Here is a 13,537-nt window from a genome sequence, read left to right on the forward strand (position 1 = left end):
GAACGGGGGTGTTTTTGACTGCGGGACCTCTCCTCTGGGCTGTTGGCATTCCCCGTAGGAGCTACCTGTCAGAAAACTAATAGGGAGCCTCCAATGGAGGATTGTAAATAGGGCTGTAGGCCAGAGCTTGGCATTCCGTCCCAGGGACGGAAAGGTCCGTCTATCGGTCCTCGAGCGAATGCAAGAACAGAAGCGCTTTATAAGGACGAGGATGTATGGGGTCGGCGGACGATAATTTTTATGGATAAGGACGGAGAGGTGAGGACGGAAGGATACCCAGGTCGTGGACGGAGGACGGACCGGCAAAAAAGGGTAAAGTGGCCAGCTCTGGCTGTAGCTACAAAAGGTAGTTTGTAAATATTTAACCTCAAACAAGTACCTCGGGCCAGATACCTTCCTCAAAATATTTCGCCGATGGTTACAAAAGCTGGCCGTTTCTGGACTCGCCCAATTTTCAATTTGGAAAATAGGAAGGAACAGAGTAGTTGATTAGATGATGATGGATCTATCTATCTATCTATCTATCTATCTATCTATCTATCTATCTATCTATCTATCTATCTATCTATCTATCTATCTATCTATCTATCTATCTATCTAGGTAGTTCACTAGCTGTAAGGATTCGGATTCGGGCCCTCCATGTTAATGCTGCATATTAAAAATGTTATTTTCTAGGGCTCCTGTCCATCTTTTTTTTTCTTGTTTATAGTACCCCTGTGTATGTATCTGTCTTTTTTATCTGTCTGTCTATAAAGAAACGAGAGCCATATGTGCGTAATGGCTAAATTGAATATGCATGTTGTCTTTATTTAATTGAGAAAAACAAATAAATCTGACCCCTGCCCTAGTACTAAACCGATGTTGAAATGTAATGATAAGGAAATGGACATGTTGTCCTATAGACTTTCACGCAGAGCTGTCAAATGCAAAACAAACAGTGTGAACACAAAATATCCAGGTGCTAATTCAGCAAACATGTCAGTCCTGTTTCTCCTAGGCCACAGAATTTGTCAGAAAATCATCCCTACTCGCTCTTTCTGCTGGAATGCCTGACTGACCCCCGGCAAATGAAAATAATCCACAGTAATTAGAAGTGGGCTGGCCTGGTCCTGAGAGCCCCCGGGAGGCCGGGTAAACATGGCGGAGGGGCCACTGGAAGGGGAAGGGGGTGAGCTGACCTTGTCCACATAAAGCAGTGATTTATGAAGTGCAGGGCACAGCAGCAGGGCTTCTGTCTTCTCCTGCAGAACCAAATTACTGAGGTGGAGATTAACACACTGCTCACGACAGGCCTACTTCCAGGCCCAGCGAATTTTTGCTATTTACATTTTCCCCTTTGATTTCCTCCACTCTGTCTTAATGGTAATTGGTATGGACCGTATGGACAAGGGGTCTATCTAAAGCGGCAGGATTATTCTAGTCCTCGGTCAAGGATTTTCAGGTTAGAGGTAAAGTTGATGTGTCTGTCTTAAGCTTTGTGTATCTGCAGCTTTTCATCCCATCTCTGGGAGGTCTTCCCAATGAATGGCAGATCATTTAATGTGGATTTGGCTGCAATGTCGACTTCCTATCCTTTTTCCTCATGGTGCCCTCCTATGATGGAATGTGCCACACAGGCCTCCGCAGTCACTCCATGTGGCCCCTCAAGCTGCAGTGTGGAGCTGTCTGCATGGCTAGAGTCGGTTTGCAACCCACACGGGAATCCTCGCCTCTTCAGTCCCATTATGACTTACAAAGAGCCAGAGCCCAGCAGCAAAAGTCCAAATGCACTGCATCAGAAGCATAAAAGAAAAACATGTGATCCATGAAGCTGCACCTCAGCTCAATTAAAAAGAAAAAAAAAATCGCCATAAAGCTCGTCTGCAGTCATGTATGAATATTTTTTTTTCCATGACCGAACTCCTAAAACAAACAAGAATGCCGCAAGGAAATTTCACAGTGCTCTAAAGCCACAGCCCTTCACATGATTTGAACACTTAAGAGATCAAAATAGGTATGAAAATACTGTGTTGTATAGTTGGAAGAAATATAGCCTGAAGCCTGCATGTGTTGAGTTTGTAATATTTCGATAAACAGCATTCCACAAGGGCAAAATCTTTACAGCAAAGGCATCAAATAATTCAGATAAAGCAGCTCTGTTTCATCTAAACACTTCACAATAGTTTTTATTGGCTCAAACAAATGCAAATGAGAACTATGCATCGCAAATATCTTCCGTTTTGATCACCCATCTTGACAGAACAGAATCTGCACATCCAGGTGATTACACATTCAGGTCCGTGCAGTTGAATCTCAAGGGAAAGTTACATTGAAACATGAAACGGATTATAATTATTTCATGCAATCATTTAATACAAAATATTGCGTTTTATAGTTCTTTCACTGCTTTTATTTTGTTTTAAATGCCATTATGCCGTCCAATGCTCCACTCTGAGCAATTGGAAGTTCACATCAGTGGAGCACGCCATCTCCTGGCGGGGGGAAAATAATGCATCGTATACCGATGTAGCGGGGATTAGAGGGTCCTGCTACACTGTTACCCCTGTTTGTCCCCCACAAATCTGGAGTGCGCGTCTTTCTTTTACCATACAGAATCAGAATGCTGGATCAGACTCCAAAAGGGCATGAAGCCTTCTCAGATTACTTGTATTTAATAAACAATGCATCATAAAACAAATCCCTCATCCTGACAGGAAGAAAATAGAACAGCTCATTCGGCTTGAGCTTTCCCAATTTATGGCTAAATTAAAAAGGCTTCCAACAATGGACAAGTCGAGGAGAGGCAGGAAATCAATGACCGGGCGGACCGGGGTCTCTGCTGGGTTCTCAGGGAGCACAAAACGATGGGAATCGGTGGCGGGGTCTTGCCTTATTTACACATGATTTTTCCTGTCCTTCCTGCACATTTGCTCCGCGATTTGCCAAAACAATGGCTATTATCTAGGATGGAAGGTCAATGTCACCGAGTTGAGGCATTATCCATCATCATCTGCTCTCATCAGCCAAGGCTGCAGCCCTCCTCAGCTTTATGAGCTGCCTAATAAACTCAGCTCTCTGACAACAGTCGCCAGCTCTTTTTATTCTTGCACATCCGACATTTAAACGGCATGTCCCCACGTGTCTTTCGTACAATCAAGCTGATTTTTAAATCAGCTTCTTGCGTGGTCACTTCACTTTGCAGATGCGTTTACGAGGAGTGCCACTTTCCTAATTAAAAAAAAAATGGAAATAAATCGAACGAAAGAAACCAAAATAATCATTAGGTCACCATTGTCATAAAACGTCTCATGAACCGACGCTGAGTGTTGTGAACAAGTTTGGAGAAGACGTGAACAATGGCTCTCTTTGAAGCTTCTGTTGGTTCATTAAAGTGTGCCAGGCCAGTTCATCCCTTTTAGAAGCCCCATCTCGACCTCTCCCTGACCCTGCTCAACCTTTCCGACCCAGGGCCCCCGTCACTTTACAATTTACTGCGGAGAGGAGTCGCTTCCGCCAGAATGGGACCGTGAGGATGGATGTCGCTTTGTGGCATCGCGCGTAACAAACAAAACAAAACCAAAAATAGAACAAGAGAGAGACCCACCGAGCAAGAGAAGAGCTCTTAAAACGCCGCCTTTATCATATAATTGATACATCACAATAAGAGGAGGAGGTGGGTGGGTGTCTGCGGGGGGGACACCTGGGTGCGTCAGGACAGGAGGAGTGACAAGAGAGGAGCGGACGAGTCGCGCACAGTGAAAAGTTGGAAGCAAGTTGATGTACCGGAGGGAATTGCTGCCGGGACGTCTCCGGGACACTGCGAACAGAAAGGAGATGCACCAGTCAGACGGGTCCGTGAAGGCAACGCGGCGATGAGAGGACTGGAGTTGAGAAAGCACTCGGTGTGTGGCGGACAGTGAAGTGTGCGCGCACCGGAGAGGAGTCTGTCGTCCATTCATCTCGCGGCTTGGAGAGCCTGATAAAAACTTTTTTTTTTGTGTGTGTTTTTTTTTTTTTTACAATTAAAATGGACGTCGCATCGTAACTGACGAGACTGAGATAATTCTCCTGAGATAGAGCGATCTTTTGAAGCGGAGTTGCACCGCTTTTGCTCACTTTACACGCGCACTTCTTATCCCCCGTGTCTTGAACCGCACGCCGACGCAAACCACGTTCAACGGTAAGATGAATCCGACTTCAATGAAAACGTCTATTTTATATGTATTTTTCTGTTACACGCAGTTAGAGGGTTCATTGTCGCTGTCGGGGCAAATTCAGTCTGACTTTTAAATTCACTCAAAACGGGAAAACAAAGCTGAATAGCCAGACAAAAGGACTCAGTCAACCTTAATAATTTATTCTTGTTTTATGTTAACACCATTTTTGTGCCTTAGACTGCGCATCCTGATTAGATCCAAATATCTGTGAATTATTTCAAATGATTTATGCTCAAAGAAAGTGAGAAACTAAAACAAATAATACCTTTTTAAAAACGACGTCACTATATGCCTATAAAACCCGTTAACGCTGTGTCCACGATGTATTTTGTAATATTATTTTATGTTCGAATTATTTTTCATTGTTCATTTTTATATTACAGTTTCCTTTTCGTGTCAAGAAATTCATGGGCAAATTAAGCGTCACAGGCCTTGCCTAACTGTTGTTCCTTGAGTTTAAATTGCTCCTGTTAACTGATGTGTCCTTCGTTAAAGGTGATAAAGATGTAAACTGTAAAAATTTGCTTTTTTTTTTTTTTAATTATCACTTGTGTGTGTGTCCAAACCAATAAATAAGTTGTATATGTTTCAGAACTGTAATTGACTATTATTTGTCTCAGTTCATATTATTCGTATTCTTATTATTATTATTCTTATTATTATTAATATTATTATTATTGTTATTATTGTATGATTTTATATTTATACATGCATTCGTCCTTGTTTATATCTCTGCATGTATTTACCAATTTAGTGTGAATAAAGTGATTAATTTATGTCAACAAAACAACACATTTTATTTGCCAACTTATGCACTTTTACCCCCTTATCCTAGTTTAGATGTTGAAATATTTTAAAATATACCTTTGTTATAAATGTCGATTTCCACAGTGACTCCCAACATTAGATGCTTATTTCTGAGTGGGTGGGTTAGTACACAGTAACCTGGGCTGATATTGATCTCTACTCTTTTCTGTCTCCCCAGATCTTGGACGGGTCAGGCCATGTGAAATATTGTGTTGATGCCAGTAAGCCAGATATCGGGAGCTGGCTGAAGTACATCCAGTTTGCCCCCACTGCCAAGCAGCATAACCTGACAGCCTGCCAGATCGATGATCAGGTATGTGGAGACACATGCAGCTTGTACAGGAAAGATACACACTGGATTTTCTGACTGGGCGGGGGGTAGTTTGGTGATGATTTTGAATGCCCAAATGATGATATGCCCACCTATGAAACCGGCTGGTGTGGGTGGGTAAATCAAGCACAATTGTACTCACGCTTCATTTTTATCATCTTTTTCCTCAGTTGGAAAAAAAGTCTGGATGTATTTTTAACCCTCTGTCCTGCTTGCTGCTGTTGTCTTAAAAGGTGTTATTGTGATTCAAGTCCGATAGTCCCATGTGCGATTGCATGGCCCACCCTGCTCTCACTTCTCTTACACACGCACACACACAATGCAGTGTACTGCAGACACTCTACCTTATCAGCGTATGTTTTCATTCTGTAATTGTATGCTGGCTTCTGCCGTGCGAGGACCACAGGGCAGGATCAGAGGCGGCCTGTCGAGATGATATTTCCCCACACTTCCCTGTCACGCTGGCGATATAAACTCTTAGATATGTCAGGAATGTCACCGTCTTTTGCTGCTCACCTGGCTGTGGCCAGAGGTGAGTGCTGCCCACATGGGGGTCTGTTCACCTCACTAATCCCACTCAGTCATTCCTTCATAGAGGGTGGTGAACAAGAGACTAAACTTTACCTGACACGCGTGTAGAGCATTCCTTGGCATGACCCATGCAACAAAAAAAAAGGAATTTAAGCTTCATGCTTGTCATTACCGCTCAGTGAGGAGTCACTAAACACAAGAAGAAAAGTTATGTCTCTAAAAAAAAGATGAACAGTAAGTAGATGACAAAGTGACAAACATTGATTTGAAAAAAGCTTTTCACAGCAGTTGTTTGGACATGGTAAAACAGTAAATAGATGCAGGAAGCAGGACTTCAAAGCTGTTTAGCGTTGGTAGATGGGTCTGGATAAAGGTGTGAATACAGAAACCATGCACCCTTGAGAATTCGAATGATCCACCCATTTCCACCAAGAACCATGAGTAACATGCTAAGAAACAAACAAATCTCTCCACGTGTTTTTTTTAAAAAATTGTTTTTAATCTGTTTGGCTTTGCTGCGTTGTACTGTTTAACATTACAGTCATATATGGCCATTCGATTAATGGTAATGTTGAACTAAAATTTCTGCACATTACTGTAACTTAATTCCAAGGAAAATGACTCCTTGGTTTAATCAAACATATAAGTGAACAACTGAAAAAGATTTTCCCTGAACAAATCAGCGGCTCCTCTGTCACCCATCTTCTCACTTTTCCTTCGAGGAGAAGTATCCCTCGAGGTCCGCCCTCGTTCTCTTGAAAGACACAAGATGTCTGGAATCACTTGGCCTTTGTGTTTTCAAAGTGACAGGCAGACAAACAAGCAGAGAGAACCATGCGCGAGGTGTGACTCGCTGTCAACACGGCGGTTCTGCTCTGGTGCCTATGTAAGGCTCCGACAGGTCTCGGACATGGCTGTGATGAGGTGATTGTTAACTATTACACACTGTCACAGCGCAGTACAATGTGCCGTCTTTAAGCCTTCCGGCCAACATTGATGTTTTTGAAAACACACTGTAGCGGCTCACAATGCCTGTCTGTATGCCCAAATTGCATAGACTAAATGTGGGGTGGTCTTACAAAGCCCCTGTCACTTTTTGCTACAGTGTGTGCATTATGAGGGCTTTTTGCTTGTGCTTTTTCAGTCGCAGTTCACACATTCTGGTTTGAGTGTGTGTGCGCAAAGTGCGGCCTTAAGTTGCGTCTGTGGCGACGTGAGCATCCATGTAAGAGTGGAAATGGTCCATTCTGGACTGCAAATGGTAACTTGCACAATACCTGAGTCCAACAGGTTTTTACAATCTGAGAGAAGTGCTGAGTCTGAACTCAGCTTGAAACCACACCGCAAACACACACACACGCACACGGTACCACCAGATTTGAACAGAAGAGACATAGTGGGCTCTCTCGGGCTTACGCTGCTGCTAAATCTCTTCTGAGAAGTGGGTTTGAACCAATCCAGTGCAATACCTTTAACGGAGATGATTTGCTGTGTGATTTATATGACGACCGTGTCATACAACCTCAGCAATTTCCAGGTGTGTTGTTCATTATGGCTCACTCGCAAGCTCCAATTCAGCCCTTCCAGTGTGAAAGTAAAACTGGCCTCCATCCTCTTATTTCTGACCCAGTTCTGTTTACCATAAAACTTTATGAGCAAATCTCAGGAGGGTGAGTGTGTGAGTGAGGAAGGAATGAGTAAAGGAGAGACGGGGAAAGAGCCTGTTTTGTCTCGTTGGAGAAACTGTTGGGGATTTTATTTCCGACCTCTCACACTCTTCACGTCATTCTATCATGAATCGGTTGTGTAAAATTATCTTCAGAGGACTTTGAAAAACAGTCTAGTTCCTCAACATTAGGTACACCTGCGCAATCTACAGTACGAGATGAAGAGCTTAGCAAAAACGTTCCGAAATAATGTGTACAATTTCAGAGAGGAATTAAAACGAAAATTGTACTTTTATAACTGAGGCGAATTGGCAACCAAAACTAATGATGGAATTATAAATGCATTACCCTCAATGCACAATGTGAAGGCTATTTGACTAAATGTCTGTGATAGAATGTCCCCCCATTTTTTTAAGAACAGTCTTTTTTTTTTTACATTTAAAAAAATGTCATTTAAAAAAAAAATATTAACAAAATTGTCTGACTGGATCCATAGCACCTGTTGGTTGAAGCCACTCAACTTTGCATACATAAATTGCATCAAGATGGGCAGGAAAGACTGAAAAAACAAATTCTGATTGATTGTTGGAACAATTAGTTATGTAATTATTATTTTGCCCATTCATGACGCAAATGATTAATTCATAGCAAATAACTACTATCGCTACTCAAGCATATTTATTGTGGACTCTTTTTCATTGGATTCTTTATTTCAAACCATAGAATGCAATTTAACAGAAATGAGTTGAAGGGCATATCATGGCCGCTGCATTCTGAAGTTAATTCATCATCGTAACGCTGCATAAAAGACCACTGAAGATAATGAATGTTTCCATAAAATGCAAACAGCAACTAACTTTTATAGTAAAAACAACAATGAGTCAGCATGTCAATAAATTTTTCTCATTAACCTTTAACATACTGGTCCCTATTTTGGTAGACTGGGTGAAAAACGGGCGTAACTTCATTTGTGTGCCAGCGTAAGTCTAGTCTAGCGTGTTTGGGTGCACGAAGCAGCCTCGCCTCCGACTCACCTGCTAATTTGGTGACAACAAAGTAGTCAGTGCGCTCAGTGTAAAAACGGGCGCATTGTCATTTTCGTGCCGGGGTTGTTCAGCGCTAAGCCTCACTGGGGCATTTCTGCCTCGCCCCCAGCGCATCTTGCAATTTGGTGACAAAAAGTCAACGACATTTTAGACTGGATAATGCAACTTAGGGATGCAGCAAGGATTTGCCAGGAAAACACTATGTCCATCCCGCAATGGCGCACAAAGGTGCAAACGCCCCGTTACACCCAATTTTACAAAGTCAAGCAAAATGCCAAAAGAAAGAAAACCCCACCCATAACTGGGCCCACTGTGTGCATTAAGCGACAGCCTTTGACACGCTATCCCATAATGCTCGCACTCTCTTGATCTTCCCATTGGTTTGCTGATGTATTAAACAAGGAAATCTGTAGAAACCTTCCGCAAGCCACGTGTCTTGTCATTAAGATAATGTGCGCAATTAGTGCTTAAAAAGTCTGTGCCGCTCTGCTTAGTCTAATGATTAAACTGGGTGGCAAATGGATTATTAGTGTAATTATCATCATCCAGCTTGCTTAAGCACCTTTCATACGATACTACAAAGACATAAATGTCAGTGTGTACTCTCAACTGAACATGGGTGCTTTGCTTCAGTCTATCCCACACCTTAAGTCTTGTCTGTTTGGCGTCAAGGCGTCAGTACACTTCCCTTCCTCTGTCACGCTTGGAAAAGTTGACCCGGTTTTCCAACTTGCGAGCAGTGTAGCCGTGTCATAAAATTACAGTAATGCGCTTGCTCCTTGCCAAATATATTTGATTACCGAAACCTTGCTTGATGTGAATGTTGTCTGTCTATCTGTTGCCTGTGACTGACTTACAACCAGACCATGGTATGAACCGTCTCAAGCCCAAAATCAGCCATGATAGCTCCAGTTCGCCCGCGTTAATGACGTTCAATTCCAGAACGGTTCGCATGGCCTGGTCTTGGTACGCCCTTTATCTCATTCAGTCTATTGATTCTCACTTAGTATTGAGTGGGGACCTTTATGCATTTCACAATGATTGTGAAAGAGATGAAACCGTCACATAATCATAAACCAATGAGATAAGATCTGAAAAAAGTGTCTTAACAGAATAAAATACATTCAGATGGCTGAATGTATATCAACTTACATTAAATATATTCCCAGTATTTTACATTTCTAGAAATGTGCACATGTACCATCAGTGAAATGCTATTTCAGTCAGACTTTTATCTAATGTGTCACGATCTGAAATTTCTTTATGTATGACATGACAACGTTATCCCAAAATTTCATTTCCATTAGCAGACTGCAATAGCATTTCCAAACATCAAACCTGTTCATCTACTTTGATGGGCCAAACTACTGAAATATCAAGTTGCTATCATTTTCACTTAGCCGGTTTGTTTAAGGTAAGCAGATGAGAAGTATGATACGCATTAAAGTGCTTGAAATTCTTGTGGGTTCAAAAGAGACCACAGCACGCGTTCCTTGTTGTTTTCACACCTCTTTATTGCATCAGCTCCCCGACCCTCCAAAAATGAAATAAATAAAATCAACAATAATAATAATAAGTAAGCATTACATTCCTTCCAATTTGTTTCCCTTGCTGGTTTGTAGATTAGATGCTTCTAAACGTCACAGTTAAAGATGTCGAAAAAATTGCTTGTGATTTCTGTGCATCAAGACAGGCATTCATTTGTATTGTGACCTTTTATAACATGGTCGCTCTGCCAAATAGCATACCAATCAATTGAGTGCAAAGGAGTGACCAGGGTGCGACTTGCGAAAATGTGAGCGCTAATAACTAATGGGTTCGAGGAAACCAGTTGCATGGTGTACCTGTGGTTGTGTGCCCTTTGATTGGGGAAAGAAGCTTCACAGAAAGATCAGATAAATGATTTGACATTTTAGTCATGAGGTTCATTCCGAGCACCTAGGATTAGAAGAGAAATATTTACACATTAGAATGGGAGTGTCTGGCATAAATGGCCTTAATGCTTCGGGGAGTCTTTGTCACTGAACTCCACCACCCGTAGTTATCTAATCTCTATAATAACATGCTAATTTAAACCACTGTTAGACAACTTGCAGTCGATGTGTGTGTGTGTGTGGTTGTAACTTGTAACATACTAGTGATGATCAAACAGTGTGTCGACTGTTCTGCAGTGAGCCTTTGCCTGTTTGTGTGGGTGAGTGTTTTCACTGTTTGTCTGTGGTGGTCTACGGGAAAGAGGTGGAGCTCTTAGGGGAATACCTCAAGTGTGCTTATGCTTGTGCCTGTGGCGATACTTTTACCGCCACACAACCCCAAAATGCCAAAGCTCATGCAGAATGACTGCGTCAGTAGAGGTTGCACATTCTAGTCGGCTTTACTACTCCAAAATGACATTCAAAGCGTAACATCGACTAGTCACTCCTCGCATGTTTTATGCTTGAGGAGTAGGCACAGCCGCTTGCAACAACAGATTATAGTCCACTTGAAATTAGACTGTTATCTTCCTGCATTTCAACTGTGCTTGATTTATAAAACTGCAGTTATAGTAAGTAAGGGAGACTGGTTTCTCAAGTTGGACAAGTTATGCAAACATTACCTGGCTATCCAAGTGTTGAGCACCACTAGCAATTTAATTTTTCTGAATAAAAATAATTTAAATATGAAACATCGCTCGTAAATTTGTTGTACGACCTGTCCGTTAGATTATTGCAAACCATTTCATACTAATGTGATTTTTTTTTTCGAGAATTATGGTACTCTATTGAAAAAATATCAATAACGTAATCAGCAATTTTGCGTGTCCGCCATTCGCCAGTCCGTCATTTTTCGCGATGAACTGAATTTAATGGTCAGTCCGTCTGTCAGTCAGTCATTTAAGTCCGTCAGTTAGTCTGTCAGAAGTCCATTGGTCTGTCCCCCAAAAACATCATAAAAACGGGTTCAGACTAACGCCGTCACTGACGGACGCAGTTAGTGACGATAACATTGACGGCTCAAACCCAGTTCCGTCATTTTTTAAAGGTGTCCCGTCATTCGTCAATCATCAGCAAAACTGGCGCCTGTCAGTGATGGATTGACAGACCGGTCCGCCAGCCTGACGGAATGCCCACCTCTGGTAATCAGTAACTTAGTTACCGTGGACTCGACTTAGAAAAAAACCTCGAAAGTCGAATACATGCCGTTGGAAGATGCAGGTCGATTTTGGTTTTGCTCATTTATAAGCATTACCCAGTGTGTGTGTGTGTGTGTGTGTGTACAGTATTTCCTCAGCAATTACTCTACATTGGAAAAGTGTATTCTTTCAATTTGTTGGCATGATGTTGTGACAATTCATTTCATGTCATGTTTATTCCTCCTCTCCTTTATGTGTGTGCCTACATTTTGCGGTGACGTGTTAACACCTGTGTGAGAAAATAAAGACGTCGTTGTCTGTATTTATTTGAGCTGTGGCACAATACACAATGCATTCATTGATGTGTTTCAGATCTTCTACAAAGTCACCCGAGATATTTTCCCCGGTGAGGAGCTTCTACTTTTCATGAAGGCAGAAGAGTATTCATGTGATACTTCCATGGCTCCTGATATTCATGGTCTGCATCACACACGCACACATGCAGTACATGATGTTGCTCACATGGGACAATTTGCGCAAGATATATATTTGTTTTCAACAATTTGCTCAAGTTCTCCCTTGCCACTTTGCAGAGGAGCGGCAGTACCGCTGTGAAGACTGTGACCGGCACTTTGAATCCCGCAGCCAACTGCTGGACCACCAGATGCAGCAGTGCGGGATGCCCCCCTCCTCCTTCCTTGATGCAGGTTTGGATTGCTTCGTTGTGCTCTTCTTTAGGTGTCCATACGTCCTTTTTGTCTGTATATACTGTATACCTGACTATTTACTGGAATATATATTATTTAAGATTTAATTAGTCTTTTATGTCTAGGAGAGGACAGTGACATCAATGCCCAGGAACCTCAAGACCTGCGACCCCTCCACATGTCGCATGACTTTCATGAGTGTAAAGAGTGTGATCAGGTCTTCCCAGATATCCAAAGGTGACTTCTTTATTCACTGCGCTTGTGTCGTCGTACTGTCGTCGGAGAAATCCGTTTTTTTTTTCTTTGATCAGATAACAAAAATATACAATGTAGTCACAACATGTACGCTATTATTTACTTCAAACACTGAGTCCAAACACGGTTTCAATGTTTTCAGCTGCTTTTGTACAAGTGATGTTATTGCACTAGAAGATCACAGCACTCGCCACACAACAGACTGCTCACAGTGACATATTTCAATTAAATCCTCGCTGAATTTGGTCAGAGAGCAGGCACATATAGGTTTTAAGAGAATCAGATCTTTTTTCTCCCTCTCTTTCTCATTGTTGCGTTTTTATCTGCGCTTCCTGCAGCCTGGAGGCTCACACTCTGTCCCACTCTGAGGAGAGAGAATACAAGTGCGACCAATGTCCCAAGGCCTTCAACTGGAAATCAAACCTGATCCGACATCAGATGTCACATGACAGTGGCAAGCACCATGAATGTGAAAACTGCTCAAAGGTAAAGTGATGACTTTTTGGGGGATGGTGATGGTTAAGCAGCGTTTGGCTTTGTATACTCGGTCCACTTCTTTGTGCGTCTTTGGTCGATAGTAACGCCCCCTTTGTGTCCGTGTGGTTCCTTCCCCCAGCAGGTGTTCACAGACCCTAGTAACCTGCAGAGGCACATCCGCTCGCAGCACGTCGGGGCACGGGCCCACGCCTGCTCCGACTGTGGCAAGACGTTTGCAACGTCTTCGGGCCTAAAGCAGCATAAGCACATCCACAGCAGTGTCAAGCCCTTCATGTGTAAGTCACTAAGACCCTACCTATGTAAGTCTACTCAGTACATTATAACAATAACAAAAATAACATGCTTGTGTAACTAGAAAACGTGTTCTTGAGAATTCTTGTTTTGAC

The 13,537-nt window shown here is 42.3% G+C and overlaps 1 protein-coding gene across 9 annotated transcripts in view; it reads left to right on the plus strand.

Moving 5' to 3' along the window:
- Positions 1–13,537, plus strand: part of mecom (MDS1 and EVI1 complex locus) — a 140,165-nt gene that overhangs the window by 109,142 nt on the left and 17,486 nt on the right. For 3 of the 9 annotated variants that reach the window (XM_086036368.1, XM_086036360.1, XM_086036362.1), the window contains 6 exons: positions 5,183–5,317; positions 12,064–12,169; positions 12,285–12,398; positions 12,524–12,635; positions 12,992–13,139; positions 13,270–13,450. In XM_086036368.1, the coding sequence (XP_085892494.1) occupies positions 5,183–5,317; positions 12,064–12,169; positions 12,285–12,398; positions 12,524–12,635; positions 12,992–13,139; positions 13,270–13,450 (796 nt within the window). Of the gene's footprint in view, positions 1–3,795; positions 4,161–5,182; positions 5,318–12,063; positions 12,170–12,284; positions 12,399–12,523; positions 12,636–12,991; positions 13,140–13,269; positions 13,451–13,537 lie in introns of those variants that run through there. The other 6 variants (XM_086036364.1, XM_086036365.1, XM_086036366.1 and 3 more) reach the window with 4 other exon arrangements.

The sequence above is a fragment of the Filicampus tigris genome, chromosome 7 (assembly GCF_054856515.1).
Source record: "Filicampus tigris isolate MCC_2025a chromosome 7, RoL_Ftig_1.0, whole genome shotgun sequence".
Classification (NCBI taxonomy): domain Eukaryota; kingdom Metazoa; phylum Chordata; class Actinopteri; order Syngnathiformes; family Syngnathidae; genus Filicampus; species Filicampus tigris.